General features: G+C 46.9%; 1 protein-coding gene across 2 annotated transcripts in view; it reads left to right on the top strand.

Moving 5' to 3' along the window:
• The first annotated feature begins 3,435 nt into the window (after nucleotides 1–3,435).
• The window catches only part of BLVRA (biliverdin reductase A), a 41,394-nt gene continuing 26,657 nt past the window's right edge, over nucleotides 3,436–18,172 (top strand). The window contains exons 1-2 of one of the 2 annotated variants that reach the window (XM_055293316.2): nucleotides 3,436–3,690; nucleotides 15,348–15,380. In XM_055293316.2, the coding sequence (XP_055149291.1) occupies nucleotides 15,369–15,380 (12 nt within the window). In that variant the 5' untranslated portion in view covers nucleotides 3,436–3,690; nucleotides 15,348–15,368. Of the gene's footprint in view, nucleotides 3,691–7,584; nucleotides 7,705–15,347; nucleotides 15,381–18,172 lie in introns of those variants that run through there. The other variant, XM_055293318.2, reaches the window with a different exon arrangement.

The following is an 18,172-nucleotide window of genomic DNA, read 5'->3' as shown; positions in this document are numbered from 1 at the left end:
TGTCAGAGATTTCTTTTTTTCGTTTTTTCTTTTTTTTGAGACGGAGTCTCGCTCTGTTGCCCAGGCTGGAGTGCAGTGGCGCTATCTGGGCTCACTGCAAGCTCTGCCTCCCGGAGCTTCACGCCATTCTCCTGCCTCAGCCTCCCGAGTAGCTGGGACTACAGGCGCCCGCCACTACGCCTGACTAATTTTTTGTATTTTTAGTAGAGACGGGGTTTCTCTGTGTTAGCCAGGATGGTCTCGATCTCCTGATCTCGTGATCCGCCTGCCTCGGCCTCCCAAAGTGCTGGGATTACAAGCGTGAGCCACCGCGCCCGGCCTTTTCTTTTTCTTTGATACGGAGTCTCACTCGTCGTCCAGGCTGCAGTGCAACTGCACCATCTTGGCTCACTGTCTCCCAGGTTCAAGCAATTCTCCTGCCTCAATCTCCCGAGTAGCTGGGATTACAGGCACGCACCACCATGCCTGGCTAAATTTTTTTTTTTTTTTTTTTTTTTTTGTATTTTTAGTAGAGATGGGGTTTCACCACATTGGCCAGGCTGGTCCTGAACTCCTGACCTCAGTTGATCTGCCCACCTCGGCCTCCCAAAGTGCTGGGATTACAGGTGCGAGCCACTGCGCCTGCCCCTTTTTTTCTTTTTTTGAGACGGAGTCTCGTTCTGTCGCTCAGGCTGGAGTGAGGTGGGAAGATCCCAGCTCACTGCAACCTCTGCCTCTCATGTTCAAGCGATTCTCCTGCATCAGCCTCCTGAATAGCTGGAACTACAGGTACGCCCCACTGTGCCTGGCTAATTTTTGTATTTCTAATGGAGACGGGGTTTCACTACGTTGCCCAGGCTGATCTCAAATTCCTGACTTCAAGTGATCTGCCTGCCTCGGCCTCCCAAAGTGCTGGGATTACAGGCGTAAGCCACCACACTCGGCCTCTGTCAGAGATTTCTTCACCAAACCCTCCTTCCACTCTCCAATTTCTTCTTTTTATTTATTTTATTTCATTTTTTACTTTTATTATTTTTTAAATTTTTTTTTTAGATGCAGTCTCACTCTGTCGCCCAGGCTGTAGTGCAGTAGTGCTGTCTTGGCTCACTGCAACCTCTGTCTCCCGGGTTCAAGTGATTCTCATGCCTCAGCCTCCCTCCCAGAGTAGCTGGGAGTATAGGCACATGCCACCATGCCTGGCTAATTTTTGTATTTTTAGTAGAGATGGGGTCTTGCCATGTTGCCCAGGCTGCCCTCAAGCAACCTGCTGGCCTAGGCTTCCCAAAGTGTTGCGATTACAGGTGGCTCCCGCCTGATTCCTTCTTATATCCTTGGAGATCTGTTCCTAGAACTTCACATTAGTATATCTTGTTGTCCTAATCAAAATCTATACTTTCATATCTTGTTACACATAGGAGAAAAAGAGCTAAGAGAATGACACAGAAATGGAGGTGGAGCCTTAATCCACCTCCTAACTGTTAATCTGTTTGGGTGGGGTTTCTGTCACTTGTGGCCTACAGCAGTCTTACTGTCCCCCCAACCTCCCACAAAGTTCTTCAGGTTGAAGAGAGTCACTACTTTGTAGAATGGGAAGCTCTTACTCAAAAAAGTAGAAACTGAATACAAAACTAGACTTTAGAAGGATAAGATAAATAAATCAATGCATTCATAACACATCATTACAAGAAAGTGAGGGGGTTAGAGGTCTCATCTTTAAATTTTGCTCTCAAGGACATGGAGGGCCCCTCTCACAGGCTTTCCCAAAGCTCCTCTGTGTGTACTGGTCTGACTCAGCAAGTGAACATCTGTGGTTTTGCCTAGCCAGCATCCCTTCTCCTAGCAGCAGCACTCAGCATGTCTTTTTGGGGAATCACTCTTTCCTCTTGTGGTTTATTTAAAGTGACTGCACAATCAGACCCCAGAGTTTGGCTTATGTCCTAGGCCTTGCCAGTGAAAATATGGTACCTCATCAGTGGCAGTTATTTTTCCGAGAAAGGACATATCATGGCCCAAGGGGCAGCAGCAGGGAGGGGTGGATGGAAGAGACAGATAACCAACAATAAGCTAAATAAACAAATTCAGTCAGGAGCTAAAGAAATGTCACTCAGGAGTGGGGCAGGTGGCAATTTCGAACGGAGTGGTTAGGGTAGTTCTCAATGAGGCAGCATTTGAGCAAAGATCAGGAAGAGTGAGAAGTAGTCGAGCATTCCAAACAGACACGAGCCTGTGCAAAGACCCTGCAGCAGAGCCCTGTCTGCCTTGCACAAGAAATAGCACGGAGGCCAGAGTGACTGGAGCAGAGTGAGCCAGTGAGGAGGCAGTAGCAGATGCGGTTGCAGGGGTAACACAGGAGCAGATCAGGCAGGGCTTTGGCTTTTACTCTGAGTTTGGGAAACCACTGAGAAGGTTTTGGGCAGAGGAGGAATTTGATCTAGCTTTCTTTTTTTAAGGTCACTCTGGCTGCTGTATGGGGACAGGCTGCAGGGAGACCAGGGAAGAGACCACTGTCATGACCCAGGTAGGAGATGATGGAGGCAGAGGTAAGCAGTGGTCAGGCTCTGGGTATGCTAGGGAGATCCAACCAACAGAATTTTTGGGCCCTGGAGGTGGGATGTGAGAGAAAAGTGAGTGCCAGATAACAGCAAGGTTTCTGGCCTTGACATCTGGAAGATGGAGTTGCCATCGAGATGGTGATGCTATGGGGAAGAGATCAGGGGCACAGATTTGGATGTGTTGAGATTGAAATGTATTTTAGAGATCCAAGAGGAGGTATTAAGTAGGCAGCTGGATAGAGGAGTATGGAGTTCAGGAGGCAGGTCCCGCCTGGAGATAAAAATTCAAAGCCAAGCCTTCTCTCTCTGCACTCAACAAAACCTCACTTAAACAGGCTCGTCAGGTCATGGAATAAAGTACTAGAACTCTTTGTTGGGGAAAATGCCAGTCAACCTTACCCGTCAGAACGCTGCCTTTAAGATCAAAGAGATCTCTTTCCTTCAGCCTAATCCACCCCTCTCTCTGGTTTCTCCCCTAGCCCCACTAGGCTAGAAGCTCCCTGGCTTCTCCTACATCAGGATCCCCAACAAACCCACTCCCAGGTGGATAAGAGCCCAGGCAGTTCCCTAGACCACGTTCACTACTTCCTAGCTACCCAAGAGCAGGACATCGCAGACACCGGCCTCTTGGAATATTCCCTCCGCTCCTCACATTTACAGGAAGGACTCAAGTAAGCCTCGACGCCAGTTCAGTCGGCCCGGGGCCACTAATACCAGTGGGATCCAGTGGGTTCTACGTGGTGAGTGGGGGGCGGATAAGAGAGATGCGACACCCCCCCGCCCCCACGCCGGGACTAGGCACACCGTGAGGGGGCCAGGCACTTCCATACGCCCTCCGGTCGTCGGGCACCTACCACCCACCCCTCGCCACCAAGCTGGGTGCAGAGAACAGGGCAGGCGCACGGACGGTTCTTACGGCCCCAGGCGCCAGACCCAGGGCACAGAAGCCGGGATCTCACGCGCGACCGCACGAGGCCGGGACCCTCCCTCCCCTTCCGTCCACTCCCTTCCCCACCGCCTCCGGTCCCCTCCCGGTCTCCGCCACCCCGCTTCGGGGCCCCCGCCCCCCAGCCGGGCAGCCAATCGGAGCTGGGATCCCGCCCCGGTCCGCAAAGCCGGTGGCGCCCGGAGGCTGCACGGAGAGCTGTGCCCGCGTCAGGTGAGGCGCGCGCGGGGAACGGGGGTCGCGCGCAGGGGAGCGGGGGTCGCGCGCGGCTTCCATAGAGCTCTAGGGCCTGAGCTCGAAGCCCCAGGCCCGCAGGAGGCCCGGGCCCGCGGCCGCCAGAGCCCGGACGCAGCCTGGGCGCCGCCTGCCCCGCCCCGCCCCGCCCCGCCCGGGCCCGGAGTGAGGACGCGGTCAGAGGCCCAGCAGCGCGGGTCCCGGCAAGGGGCTTTCTCAACTACACAAAAGACAGTCTAAAAAATTAAGTCCCCATTTCGGTTAAGACTGCCCGTAGTTTCGGTTTTTATGTAGACCCAAGAGGGCAGGCTCGGCGTCCGCGTGCCGCGTAGTCCGGCGGCTCCAGGAGCGCGAGCGGCTGGGCCCGGGCGTAGCCACCGCAGGGCCGCTAGCTCGGCCGGGACCCGCCTGGGATGCTCTGGGGTCTGCTCCGCGGGAGCGAACCCTGAGGCGCCGCGCGAGGCACTTGGCCTCTCCTAACCCCGCTTTCGTCTTTGGAAACTGGAAACTATCACTTATTTCATAGACGGTGTGAGGGTACATGACAGTGTTCTGTAAAGTGCACTCTACATATGAAGTGCTCAGAAATATGGCTAATAATGAGGGTATTTATAAACTACTTAAATTATAAAAAGAATGAGACATCAGACTTACAGTTTTGGATACTAATTTTTTTCGCTTAACGTTCATTATGTGCGATCTGATCTTGGGCACGTTAACCAACCTCTTGGTGCCTCGATTTTCTCACCTGTAAAAGTGGGGTAATCATAATGCTTACTTGGTAGGATAGCCCTGAAGAATAAGTGACTTAGCGAACATAAATAGCTTACAATAGGGTTTTCAGCATGGGAAGGATTCAGTAAATGTTAGCTGTCATCATCACCACCTACAAAGCAAGCAATACTGTGCTGAAAGTTTTTCCATCATTAATGTAATTTCTATAGTACGATTTCCAAGAAGATATTAAAATTATGGAAATAAAGGTATTGGTATATTGCTAATTATTTCCTAAAAGATTGTATTGATAAATATGCTCATCCTTCCCTTAACGGGATGCATTCCAGAAAAACACAAACTTAAGTCAAATGTTAGACAAAGTATCAGAAGGGAGATTCTGTAGCCAGAGAGCTAAAAATTACAATAGGGTCTCTAATTATACTTCAACTTTTTTAGGAATAATTCTCAGTGTGTTTTCCCACATTTCATATGTAATTTTTTTTTTTTTTTTTTTTTTTTTTAAGACAGAGTCTCGCCCTGTCGCCAGGCTGGTGTACAGTGGCGCGATCTTGGCTCACAGCAACTTCCACCTGCTGGGTCCAAGCAATTCTTCTGACCTCAGGTGATCCACCCGCCTCGGCCTCCCAAAGTGCTGGGATTATAACAGGCGTGGCATGAGTCACCGCACCCAGCCGATCTTTACTTTTTTATTCTTTGTACCCCCTGCCTATCCAGTTAGCATCTGATTAAAGTCAAAGATTTGCCACTTTGGGCCACATCTATTAATTTTCATCTTTGTTATAATTGTATTTAGTTTTTGATCTACACTGCTTATTACTCCCAGTCATTTTTTATAGAACTGAAATCTGGTAAAGTACTCAAAATTGCACGGACTTCTATGTAGAGGTGACACTCCATCAGATCCTCGGGCTGACAGGGAATCCCACTGTGCAAGAGCTGCGCGCATTTTCATTTCTGATTCTCTCTGGCGTATCCAGGACTCTGATGACAATATCATATATTTATCAGTAGTAACAGGTTGGGCCATTTGTTTTTTGTCATAAATCATATATTTAAGATTTTAGAAATAAGTTGATAGCCATGTATTTTGGAATTTGAAAAAGACATTTCATTACTCAGCTTCAAATTAAGCTTTAATCAAATAGTGAAACTTTCCATTAATGGACAGTGTATACCTTTTTGTTTATTTAAAAAGAAAAACACTGAATATAGAGCCTTTGTGACAGGGGAGCTTAGTTCCTGACAATGTTCTCTTGAGTCTTTTTTTTGAGACAGAGTCTCACTGTGTCACCCAGGCTGGAGTGCAGTGGCGCCATCTTGGCTCACTGCAACCTCCGCCCCCTGGGTTCAAGTGATTCTCCTTCCTCAGCTTCCTAAGTAGCTGGGGTTACAGGTATGCACCACCATGACCAGCTAATTTTTATATTTTTAGTAGAGACAGGGTTTTGCCATGTTGGCTAGGTTGGTCTCGAACTCCTGACCTCAAGTAATCCACCCACCACAGCCTCCCCAAAGTGCTGGGATTACAGGCGTGAGCCACTTCACCCGGCCTCTCTTCTGTCTTTGAGCTGTGAGCAAATAGCTACATTACATGAACTGCTAGATCTGCCTTTTGGTCAGAAATGAAGGTTGAACTCTCAGGAACAGTGATACATATATACACACTGATATTTCCAAAGTACAATGCCCCAAATTGATCCACAAAGGAATTAAGGTCATTTGCAACAAAATCACAGAATAGTTACAAATAAATAGAAGATAAATATGGCCAGGAATTGAGATGAGAGAAAGTATAAGTACAAGAAACTATTCCAGGGGGAAAAAAAGAATAAAGTGTTTCAGTCCTATCCAATAGAATTTTCTGTGATTATGAAAATGTGCTATATTTAATTAATTTACATTCCAATAGCCACTCTGTGTAGCAGCTCCCTTATAGGTCAGTGCAGGCCTACATTTTTGTAATTGAGTCTCAAATTTGTTTCTAGAAAGGTAAACTTGGTCAGTTACATGGTTCTTGTCATTTGAAAGTAAAACATACATGGCGACTTCATTCATTCATTCATTCATTGATCCCCCAAATGTTAATGGCCTTGAAGGAAGCAGAGCCTTTCCTGATTCTCAGCTATAGGGAAAATTTTCTGTGGACTTCATTATCAGAGCACCTTGATATGTTATTGCCCTGTGAAAGTCTGTTCAGTTTGGGGCTAGGAGGGATGCAGTCAGTGAAAGTGGCATAATTTGTAATGTTTTTTAGAGTTTTGAATAATTATGCTAACTAACCTTTATAGAAAAGTTTAAAGTATATAGATAAACAAAAAGAAGTAGTCACTAAAAGTTTCACCACTTAGAGCCATAATTACTGGTAATATTTTGATGTATATATTTCCAGACTTCTGTCCCATGTAGCTATTATATTTTTCTCAATAGATCCCAAAGTATCCAACTCCCTCCAGGGCAAGAGTTGCTTTTACCTTTACCCTTAGACCTCTGAGGCTGGCAGCTGGCCCCACCTGAGAGGGTCACCCTCTCCCTAATCCTTCCCCATACTTCTGCGAGTCGCCTGGTTTTGGGGCAATAATAGGTACTTGAGAGGGCCTTTGAGGAGGAACGAGGAAGAAGGTCACAGTTATAGTTCATTCTGCTTTATGCGTAATCCAGGCTTTTTGAACTCTGGCACTGTTGACATTTTGGGCTGGATAACTCTTTGTTGTGTGTGTGTAGTGGGGGTAGAAAGGTGTCCTGTGCATCACAGGATGTTTTGCAGCATCCCTGGCCTTTCCCTACTAGATGCCAATGGCACATACCCTTTTTCCCCCGAGTACGACAATCAGAAATGTTGGTGAGAACTACTGGGTTAATGAAAATCACTAATTTATTGCTGACAAAGCTCTAGAGTTTCAGATTCCAACTTGCATGTGGGAGAGAGACTGAAATCAAAAGGGAAACATAATGTAAGCCAAGGAAGCTGTTTAGTCCTGGCTGTGCTATTAATTTACTGTGAGATTTTGCATCTCTCCCACGTGCAAATTGGAATGTGAAACTCTAGAGCTTTGTCAGCAATAATTTAGTGATTTCCATGAACCCAGTAGTTCTTTTTTTTTTTTTTTTTTAAGATGGAGTCTTGCTCTGTCACCCAGGCTGCAGTGCAGTGGGACGATCTCGGCTCATTGCAACCTCTGCTTCCCAGGTTCAAGCAATTCTCCTGCCTCAGCCTCCTGAGTAGCTGGGACTACAGGTGCACGCCACCATGCCCAGGTAATTTTTGTATTTTTAGTAGAGATGGGGTTTCATCATGTTGGCCAGGATGGTCTGGATCTCTTGACCTCGTGATCAGCCCCATGCCCGCCTCGGCCTCCCAAAGTGCTGGGATTACAGGCATGAGCCACCGCACCCGGCCCTTAACCCAGTAGTTCTTACTGACATTTCTGACTGTCGTGCTGGGGAGAAAAGGGTATGTGCCACTGGCACCTAGTGGGGAAAGGCCAGGGATGCTGCAAAGTGATATACTGCCAAGTTTATCAGTTGGGAATCCCAACAGTTAAAAGCATAAAAATGAAAGGAATTTTAAGGAGACTTTTTATAGAAGAGTGGGCAGGATTGGAGAAGCCAACAAGTGATGGTGAGGCACACAGGGAAGAGCTTCAGTGGGCACCATGCCCTCTCTGGTTTAAAGGGGTAAGGAGGGGACCAGAGTTGGGAGGAGGGGGCCGGAGTACTGCTGGAGGAGCCACCCCCTTCCAGAGCTGCTGTGGCCATCACAGAATGCAGCCACTGCCAGAGCAGCAGCCTGAGGAACCAGGCAGGGGGAGTACAAGTATCCCAGCCTCTCTCTTTCTGTTCCTTGCCTGCCGATCTCCTCCACTGGCTAAACCCAGGTGGACGCTAAGAGTACAGTCAGCCTGCCTGCTGAGGAGGGACCACCGGGGATCACCATCAGCAAGGGATCCAATGTCTTTCTGCCTCTGCAGAATGAAGGTTGGGGGGGCGGGGCTCTACTTCTTAGGAATATTGTGGGAATAAAAGGAAATAGGCAAAAAATGTTTTTGAAAAACAAAGCACATACTGCGCACCCGTGGGCCACTACTGCTTTTGACCCCTGGCTCTGTTTCATGCAGTAATGTCATGTCATTCTCTTTTTAGGTGCTACAGGATTTCTTTAGGTTTTTTTTCTGTCCACCATATTTCAACTCATGTGTGCTGTTTGTTGTGCTAAAACAAATATTTGCTGATGCCTGAGTGAATAGTTGAATATTTTATATAACTCACACTTATATGTAATGATTTTTCTTGTAACTTAGCTGTTTCTCTTTTACAAACTCAGAAAACCTCAGACTTTGAAAAGGCCTTGAAGCTCCTCATCTGAAATCTGAGAACTTGGAGCACCTTAAAAAATCTAAAGGAAAACAAAACAGTGAAAGAACATGATATAGTCAGTGTAGAGAATAAAATTATTTATCTAATTAATATTGATGATGCAGATAACACATTGTGAAATCTTGCTTGTAAAAAATCTTGATCTGCTGAAGAAAGATGTTCTCTCTAGAGATCTTTGAAAGCATAATTATTGAGCTTTTAAAATGTTAGAAACAAAAGTTAGACCCACACATATTTTGGCTTGTAGAAGATTTGCATTCCTTCCCCTGCCCACCCCTCTCCCACCCCCGCACTTGTGAGTTGTGCCTGTGTACGCAGTTCCTGTAGCACTCGGCTGGGCAGAACTCATCTTTCAGCACTAAGGGAACATAGTTATGATCTGGACCTTCTGGGGGTGGTCAGTGCCCAAGAACATGTATGAGACTCCAGAAAGTTCTGCCCTCAACCCTATTTTGAAATAGAGTTACAAATTGTTCTACAATTATTTGAGTTAATAAGCAGATCTTTTCAAATGTGATTATGCCCTTCCAAGTTTAAATACACTAGACTTTAGTGAAAGTAATTGACCTCATCTCATTTCTCTCCTGTTATATTAAGATCACTTTCAGTAAAAGGTAGAAGCTTTTGAAGTGGTGAGGAGGAGGTAGAGGAGGGACATAGAGCAGATGGGGGCTGGAAAAGTGGGGCGGGGAAGAGAGTGGCTTCTCTTTGACAGAGTACCAAGGAAAAGCCCTATCTGTACAGCACCTTTGTGCCTGGGACCTTGATGGCTGCAACCTGAGCCTCAACCTAGTTTGCTTGCAGAGCCAGAAGAGAAGCTAAAAACCTTCAGTTAACCAAGCCAGACACCAAGAAAGTTAAACCAAAAGAGAACCCCCTACCCCCTGCAAAAAAAAGAAGTAAAGTGGGTTAAAGTGATACCATGTTAGCACAGAAAGAGAACATAAGGGTCATCTAAGTTCATCTGCCCTCTCTTCTATTTCAAGGTGCAGAAACTAAGGCACAAGGGACCCCGTGTCCTGCTCTTGATCACATAGCTAGTGGGTGCCAAGCCAGGTCTAGAACTCTGTTCTCTGGGGTCACAGGCTGGCTCTTCATCCCCTAGAGAGATAGCTCATCTGTGTTCACCTGAGCCCGTTGTGTTTTGGAGTCAAAGCAAATAAAGGCTCAAACTCCAAGACTGTTTTGCCGACTGGCTGCAGTAGATATGGGGGGAGGAGAAACCTGCTTTAAATTGCTTCAAGTAAGTTGTTTCTGCAAAGGTGTTGACTTTTTTCTTTCAACTTCCTAGTGAGCCACTGCAGCCTGAGCTGTTATTTGTCATTATGCAATAATTCAGGAACTAACTCAAGATTCTTCTTTTTAAAGTGTTTGTTTATTTAGAGACAGAGTCTTGCTCTGTCGCCCAAGCTGGAGTGCAGTGGTGTGATCTCGGCTCACTGCAACCTCTGCCTCCTGGGTTCAAGCAATTCTCATGTCCCAGCCTCCCGAATAGCTGGTATTACAGGCTCGTGCCACCACCCCCTGCTAATTTTTGTAACTTTAGTAGAGACACGGTTTCACCATGTTGGCCAGGCTCGTCTTGAACTCCTGGCCTCAAGTGATCTGCCCGCCTCGGCCTCCCAAAGTGCTAGGATTACAGGTGTGAGCCTCCACACCAGGCCTATTTATTTATTTTTAAAGTGGCTGCTCTTAGAAAGGCGTACCATGTTTCTGGATGGGAAGGCTTATTAATTCACCCTAATTTAATGTATAAATTTGATGCAATCATAGTCACAGTCCCAATGGAATTTTTTAACTTGGTAAGATGTTCTAAAATTAATGAGATAACTTGAATTACCAGGTATTGAAACACTGTAAAGCCACGATCATGTAAACAGCATGTTATAACCATGGGAATAGAGGTCTGTGGTACAGCAGAAAAAGTGAAAAAAAGAATAACTGTATTCATAAAAATTTAAGTGGGGAGTCACTGGGGAAAGGATTAAATATTCAATAAATAATGTAGAAACAACTCAACTATTTGGAGAAATGTACATTTAGAGCCTTATCTCATGCCATATACCAAAATACTATTTAGATTTGATTAAAAAATAAAAATGTAAATAAAGAAAAGTTAAGGCCAGGTGTGGTGGCTCATGCCTGTAATCCCAGCATTTTGGGAGGCTGAGGTGGGTGGGTCACCTGAGGTCAGGAATTCCAGAACAGCCTGGCCAACATGGCGAAACCCCGTTTCTACTAAAAATAATTAGCGTGGTGGTGTGGTGGCAGGCGCCTGTAATCCCAGCTACTCAGGAGGCTGAGGCGGGAGAATGGCTTGAACCTGGGAGGCAGAGGTTGCAGTGAGCCGAGATCCCACCATTGCACTCCAGCCTGGGTGACCAGAGTGAAACTCTGTCTCAGGAAAAAAAAAAAAAATTTAAAAATCTAAAAGAAAATAAAAATGTATCTATTTAATATAAGTCTTTTGGGAAAATATTTCTCAGCATAATACTAAAAGTTAGTAAACAGAATGTTTTTGTGTTTGACCATTTAAATACTAAACCTTTGAAATTTAAATAAAAAAAGAAAAACTAAACAAACCAAAACCTTTTTGTTACAGGATTAGGTCTTAGATATTTTAAGATATATTAAAATACAGAATAAAGTTCCTCCTTGATTCTGTTCAGAGTTTAACTAGTCCTGGCCAGATGATGGGGAGGAAAGGAGAGGGAGCTGTGTGATGGGCAGGCAGAGAGTTGGAAGGTGGAGCCAGATCTCGCTTGGCCTGGGATTGCTGCCTCTCCTGACAGTGCATCTTACTGTAAGGGGGAGTTGAAAGCAGAAGGGGAAACAGCACAGAAAGGATCTGTCTGGCCTTTACAGTTATGTGACCATGGCAGGTCCTGCCAGTCACTCACAGCTCTGTGAGCAACTAGCTGGGGTACCCCAGCTGAATGTGCTTTAAAAACAGCATGTGGCCAGGTGCAGTGGCTCATGCCTGCAGTCTCAGAACTTTGGGAGGCTGAGGCAGGAGGATCACTTGAACCCAGGAGTTCAAGGTTGCAGTGAGCTGTGATCACATGTGCCACTGCATTCCAGTCTGGGTTAAAGAACTAAACCCTGACCCTGAAAAATAAACAAATAAACAGCAATGCCATTTATTCTAGGTGGTACACCCCTGATGCCCAGCGTATGAGTTCCATTTAGGCATCTTTCTCGTGCATATGCATCTCTCCATATCCTTGCGTTTGTTTTATTTTGTTTTGCTTTCCCCAGATTATGTAGGAAAACAATAAAGTTCGTAAGTAATGTTTTGTAGACGACTTTTATAGGAAAACTTCCCTCTAAGATCTCATTAGAAAGGAAAAGCAAGTAGCCTGCCACCGAGCACCTGTGCCAGCACAACTACACTATGGAGCGCCCAGATAAAGTGGCGCTGAACGCACTGCAGCCTCCTAAGTTCAGAAAAGAAAGCTCATTAGCATCTACACTGAAGATGCTCCTGTTCTTCACAGCTTTAATGATCACTGTTCCTATCGGGTTATATTTCACAACTAAATCTTATATATTTGGAGGCACCCTTGGGATGTCCAATAGGGACAGCTGTTTTTATGCTGCTATTGTTGCAGTGGTCGCCGGCCATGTGGGAACCAGAGAGCAATTTAGAGCTGGAGCAGCAGACCTTAGAGATGAAGTCCAACCATTCAGCCTACAGCCTATGACCCGTTTGACCGTCGTTGTTGCTTGGGTAGTTCAGGACTGACAGGACTGGACACCAGGTCTCCTGTTTATCATTGAAGCTCTGGGTGAATGTAAGACAGGACCTGTCAAGGCCTCTGGCACAACCTGGGTTTGAGTCTAGAACCAGAAAGTCTGGAAATTGCAGGGTAGTGCCACAGTGCCTTGGCTGTGAGGCAGGGTGCTTTACCCTCCCTGAACTCCAGGCACTTCGTCTGTAAAATGGAATTAATACTAGCTTTTTTTTTTTGCCAGGGTTCTGAGGATTAGGGTTAATGTATATGAACTAGCTGACCCTGAGAGGCTCACATCTGTTCTCATCCTCCTCACATTTGGGTGTTCTTTATCTGACTCTCACTCACGTGCAAGCTCCAAGGGAGATTTGAACGAAAGTTCTTAAAAACAGAAGTAAAGCACAGTAGGGTGTTGGGGAGGGCATCTCTGTGGGGCCTACAGGTAGCCAGGGGAGGGCAAGCAGAGCGTGCTTGCTGGGGACCCTCTGCTTCTGTGTCTTCACGCACCCTCCACTTAGTGCTGGCACTCCCACCCTACCCACCACCTGCGGGTCAGCTCTCAGTGTCTTAGTTATCCTTCTGAGTTGTTTTTTTGTTTTTTTGGTTTTTTTTTAATGAGACAGGGTCTCTCATCTGGGTACAAAATAGTTTGGGGAAAAAAGAGATAGGGTCTCTGTCACCCTGTGAGTGACAGAGGTGACAACGTGTGACATGTCAGTGACTCATGTCACTATCACTCTAGGCTGGAGTGCAGTGGCATGATCATAGCTCACTGCAGCCTCAAATTCCTGGGCTCAAGCAATCCTCCTGCCCCCGCCTCCCAAGTAGCTAGGACTATAGGTGTATGCCACAATGCCTGGCTAATTTTTTAATTTTTTAAGTAAAGACAGGGTCTCGCCATGTTGCCCAAGCTGGTCTTGGGCTCTTGGGCTCAAGCAATCCTCCCACCTCGGCCTCCCACAGTGCTGGGATTACAGATGTGAGCTACCGCGCCTGGCCTTTCTGAGATATTTTATGCATAAAAACACATCACACCTATACTGCCTCCCCAGGATCTGAGAAGAAAGTCCACTTTCTTTGTCACATTCTGCTTTTTGGAGTTTTTCTTCTAGTAGGTTCCCTTTTTCAGATTTTTTTCAGATGTGAAAAGGCTCCAGACTGCAAAAGGAAAGGCATCATGTGTGCTGGCCAGGTTGGGTCATGAGACCCGCTCTCAAAGCAGGAAGGAGCAATGGGAAGAGAGAAGGTTGGGGAGTTGCTGAAAGCAGGCTATTTTCTTTTTTTTCTTTTTCTTTGAGACGGAGTCTCACTCTGTCGCCCAGTCTGGGAGTGCAGTGGCTCAATCTTGGCTCACTGCAGCCTCCGCCTCCCGGATTCAAGCAATTCTTCTGCCTCAGCCTCCTAAGTAGGTGGGAATTACAGGCATGCGCCACCACGCCCGGCTAATTTTTGTATTTTTAGTAGAGACGGGGTTTCACCATGTTAGCCAGGCTGGCCTGGAACTCCTGACCTCAGGTGATCTGCCTTCCTCGTCCTCCCAAAGTACTGGGATTACAGGCGTGAGCCACTGTGCCCAGCCCCAAAAGCAGGCTATTTTCAACACAAAGCCTACATGATCACCCATGCACCCTTCCCCAGGTAGTCTTAAGGTTGCCAAGGTTTGGTTTTGTTTGTTTTGGAATGGGGGTGGTTATTTCACTGTCATTCATGGTTCTCATCCCTGTGCTTAACCAAAGAGAATAAGATCAAATGCTGTGCTGGGTCCAAGGGCAGGGGTTGCCACAGCCTTCCCTTTTCAGAGGCCCTCTGCCCTCTGCAAGCTAGGGGTGGTCATTGGCATTGGCTTCCTGGACAGCCTATGCAGGTGGAGGTGCTGGAGAGGCATCTGTAGTGCATTTTTCATCACCTCTGGTTATCCATTTGCCCAACCTTGCCTGCCCAGTTTTAGTTAAAATACAGTGGCGATTCTAGTGGCTCTAACAAGTGAGGGAAAAAATTAATCTTTACAGGCCTCTGTTCTACTGTCATTCCAGTGTTTGTCCAGGTGTGGCTCCTGACTGTCTGTGTGCATTTACCTGGATGCTTGGTGAAAATGCAGATTCATGGCCTCCCCTCCACTCTTGGCCTTCCAAATCAGAATCTGGGAGTGAAACCCAGAAATACGCATTTTCAACAAGAATCCTAGGGGTACATTAAAGTTGAGGACCCCTGTTAAGCCGTGCTGTTGCTGTCTTTCTTTTCCTTCACTCTCTGGTCTCCCCTCATCTCCTTTTGTCACCCCTCCTTCCTTGCTACCCCTGCTCACCTGTTTGCCCCCTCCTTCGTCTTAATGATGAGGGTCCGGAGTGGCTTCTTGGACTACTCTTTGAACATATTAAATTGTAGTCCTCCAGAAACTCAGCTAGGAAGAAAAAAAAAAGTGTATATTTCTTATTGCCTTGCTTGTCCTCATTTAAAAAGCCAGATAAAAAGCTGTCCTCTTCAAGCACCAGTTTTGGGAAGTGCATCCTTCCCATGGAGGCATCCCGTCTCGGACCTGCGCTTGGACATGCCCTTCTCTAAGGAAGCATTGCTGGTGTGACATCCCAGGGAAGTCAGCTACCACCAGCCCCAAAGTAGACACTGGCTTGGGTATCCTTGCTGGAAGGCACAGGTGGTGAAGGCATTTGGGAAAGATGAGACCGATGGGACAGGAAGCACTGGGGGAGCGTGGGGTGGCAAAGGGGAATGTTTGCGTGGAGTTTGGGCGGGTGCCACCACGGACCTGAACCTCTGCTTTTGTCTTTACAGTGACCGAAGGAAGAGACCAAGATGAATACAGAGGTGAGTTCTTTACAAAGACCAGTTTAAGGGATGCTTTTCTTACTGTGTCCTTCATTTCTCCTTTGCAGAGTCTCCATTCGCTTTCAGAAACATCAGCACAAACTTGAGAACACCTCCCCTCTAGCCTACTGATGTGCACGTGGTTCTGGGTGATGCCGGAAGAACTAGGCCCCTCTGAGTTCTTATCTGTGTCTGTCTGGCTTCATTCGAACTTACCCACTGCAGCTAATCCTGAAACAACACTCCCTAGCTCTGGCTAGTAGTGGGGCATGGAGGTTGCTGGGCCCAGATCCCTGCTTTGTGTTATTCTGGAAACACTTTCTCTGCATTGTCTCCTTGGTGTTTTCACTTCCAGTTCTTTGATGCCTGGAGATGTCTAGCTCCTTTCCTTTTGTTTTTTCCTTTTGTTTTACGTATCAGCCCCTTCTTGTGTTCACTCCCTTCCAAGTGGAGCCTAGACCTTGGGGTTCATCACTTCAACCACTGCTGTGCTGATGCCCACTATGCTTTTCCCACTTGTCCTGTCCATCCACACGGCAAACACAGAGGCCATCCCCACAAGAGGGAGGTCTTGGGTGAGTGGCACAGCCTTGTGCTGTTTGCAACTGGCAGATGTCTCAACACCCTTATCTGGTGCTCAGCACCACCCGCCAGGCCCCCTGTCACTCTAGGCAGCTCCTTGCCAGTGCTCTGAACCCCCAACTCCAGGCTTCATCCCTCTCCCTAAGCTCTGTCCTCCTCGAAGGTCCCCCTCACTTTTAGCATCAGGATCCCTTTTCATTTTACAGAGGAAAATGTAAACATTCCATCTGACATCATCTCCCTCAATTCCTGCGTCTCCATTTGTCCTGTTCCTCCTGTCACAGTGCAAGGGATGTTTGCCAGTGAGAGAGTTCCAGGTTGTGAACACCAGAAAGCCTGACTTAATGTGGCTTTTTCCTGGAAGTCCAGGTGAAGGGCAGGCTTCAGGGCTGGTCGATCCTGCGGCTCAGTGACTGCCTCAAGGATCCAGGAGCTTTTCATCTCTCTGCTCTCCATCCAGCTGTTGGTTGCATCCTAGGGCAGGTGCCCATGTGGCAGCAGGATGGCTGCAGTGGCAGTTGGGGCCACACATGTTCGCATTCCCTTTCATCAGCAGGAAGAAGTGGCTTCCTGCAACTCCTTCAGGGGAGTGGGAGCCTTTATTTGAAGCCCCATCAAATGTCTCCTTCGGTCTTATTGGCCAGAATCAGGTCCTGGACCATAGTGTGTCTGAGGAGCAGGGATTTTGTGATTGGCTTCAACTACTCAGGCCCATCCTGGAGCAGCTTCCCCCCTGCCCCAGGGCTGGGTGTGGAAAGAAGAAAGGCGGATGTATCCCTGTCTGGTATGAGACATTCCTGGTCCATTTTCATGCTGCTATAAAGAACTGCCCAAGACTGGGTAATTTAAAAAGGAAAGAGGTTTAATTGACTCACAGTTCAGCATGGCTGGGGAGGCCTCAGGAAACTTAACAATTATGGTGGAAGGCAAAGGGAAAGCAAGGCACCTTCTTCACAAGGTGGCAGGAAGGCGAAGTGCTGAGCGAAGGGGGAAGACCCCCTTATAAAACCATCAAATCTCGTGAGAACTCACTATCATGAGAACAGCATTGGGGAAACCACCCCTGTGATTCAGTTACCTCCACCTGGCTCCTCCCTTGACACACAGGGATTATGGGGATTACAATTCAAGATGAGATTTGGATGGGGACACAAAATATAACCATATCACCTAGTGATGGTATACCCTTCTCCTGCTCTGAAACTGCACACTCCTGCCTGCTCAGACCTTGCACCGCCTCCTTAGTTATCTCCTTTGCCATCTGCATCATTAACCTAATTCCCACTACCTCTTTCTCATCAATATTTCAAAATGCTTTCTTCAGAACAAAATGACACCTCACATCTTGTCAAGCGACTGTTATCCTATCTTTCTCATCCCCTGCAAGGCAGGCTTCTTGAAAAAGATACCTGCAGTTAATTTCTCCATTTTCTCTTCCCTAGGTCATTCTCAGCCTGTTGCAGTCTGGTTTCTTTTCCCATATTATATACTGAAATCAGTCTTGTCAGGGTCAATGATGATCTCTGTAAATTTTATAAAAATTTATTTTATAATAACGTAGACACATGTTCATAGTGTAAAACTCAGGCTACAGAATGGAAAACAGCCAAAAGTAAGTCTCCCTATTAGGTTATCTTGACCAGCCCTGCCCCAGTTGGGGCTGACTTCTGGTAACCACTTTCTTGTGCCTCTGACCTCCTTATCTGAAAGCCCCTGTGGCTCACCCTGTGGCTTGCTCTAATTCTTAGGGTCTTTTAAGTTCTAAAGAAACAATAGAAGCTTTGCATTAATATTAAGCTTATACACCCTGGTCCAGGAGCAGTTCCATCAGTCATCAGTGATCTCTTCTGTCCTCTTTGATTGCTTTTCCTCTTAACGTAAGAACATTCCTAGACTTGGGTCCTCCTCTGCTGTTCCTTACATATATATTTTTTATATTTATATATATATATGGTTTTTTTCTTCGAGATAGAGCCTCACTCTGTCACCCAGTTGGCGTACAGCGGCGTGATCTTAGCTCACTGCAACCTCTGCCTCCTGGGTTCATGCGATTCTCCCACCTCAGCCTACCGAGTAGCTGGGATTACAGGAGCACCACCACACCTGGGTAATTTTTGTGTTTTTAGTAGAGATGGGGTTTCGCTATGTTGGCCAGGCTGGGCTTGAACCCCTGACCTTGAGTGATCCTCCCACCTCGGCCTCCCAAAGTG

This window comes from Symphalangus syndactylus, chromosome 9, assembly GCF_028878055.3.
Source record: "Symphalangus syndactylus isolate Jambi chromosome 9, NHGRI_mSymSyn1-v2.1_pri, whole genome shotgun sequence".
Lineage (NCBI taxonomy): Eukaryota > Metazoa > Chordata > Mammalia > Primates > Hylobatidae > Symphalangus > Symphalangus syndactylus.
This window is presented reverse-complemented; position numbering and strand designations above follow the sequence as displayed.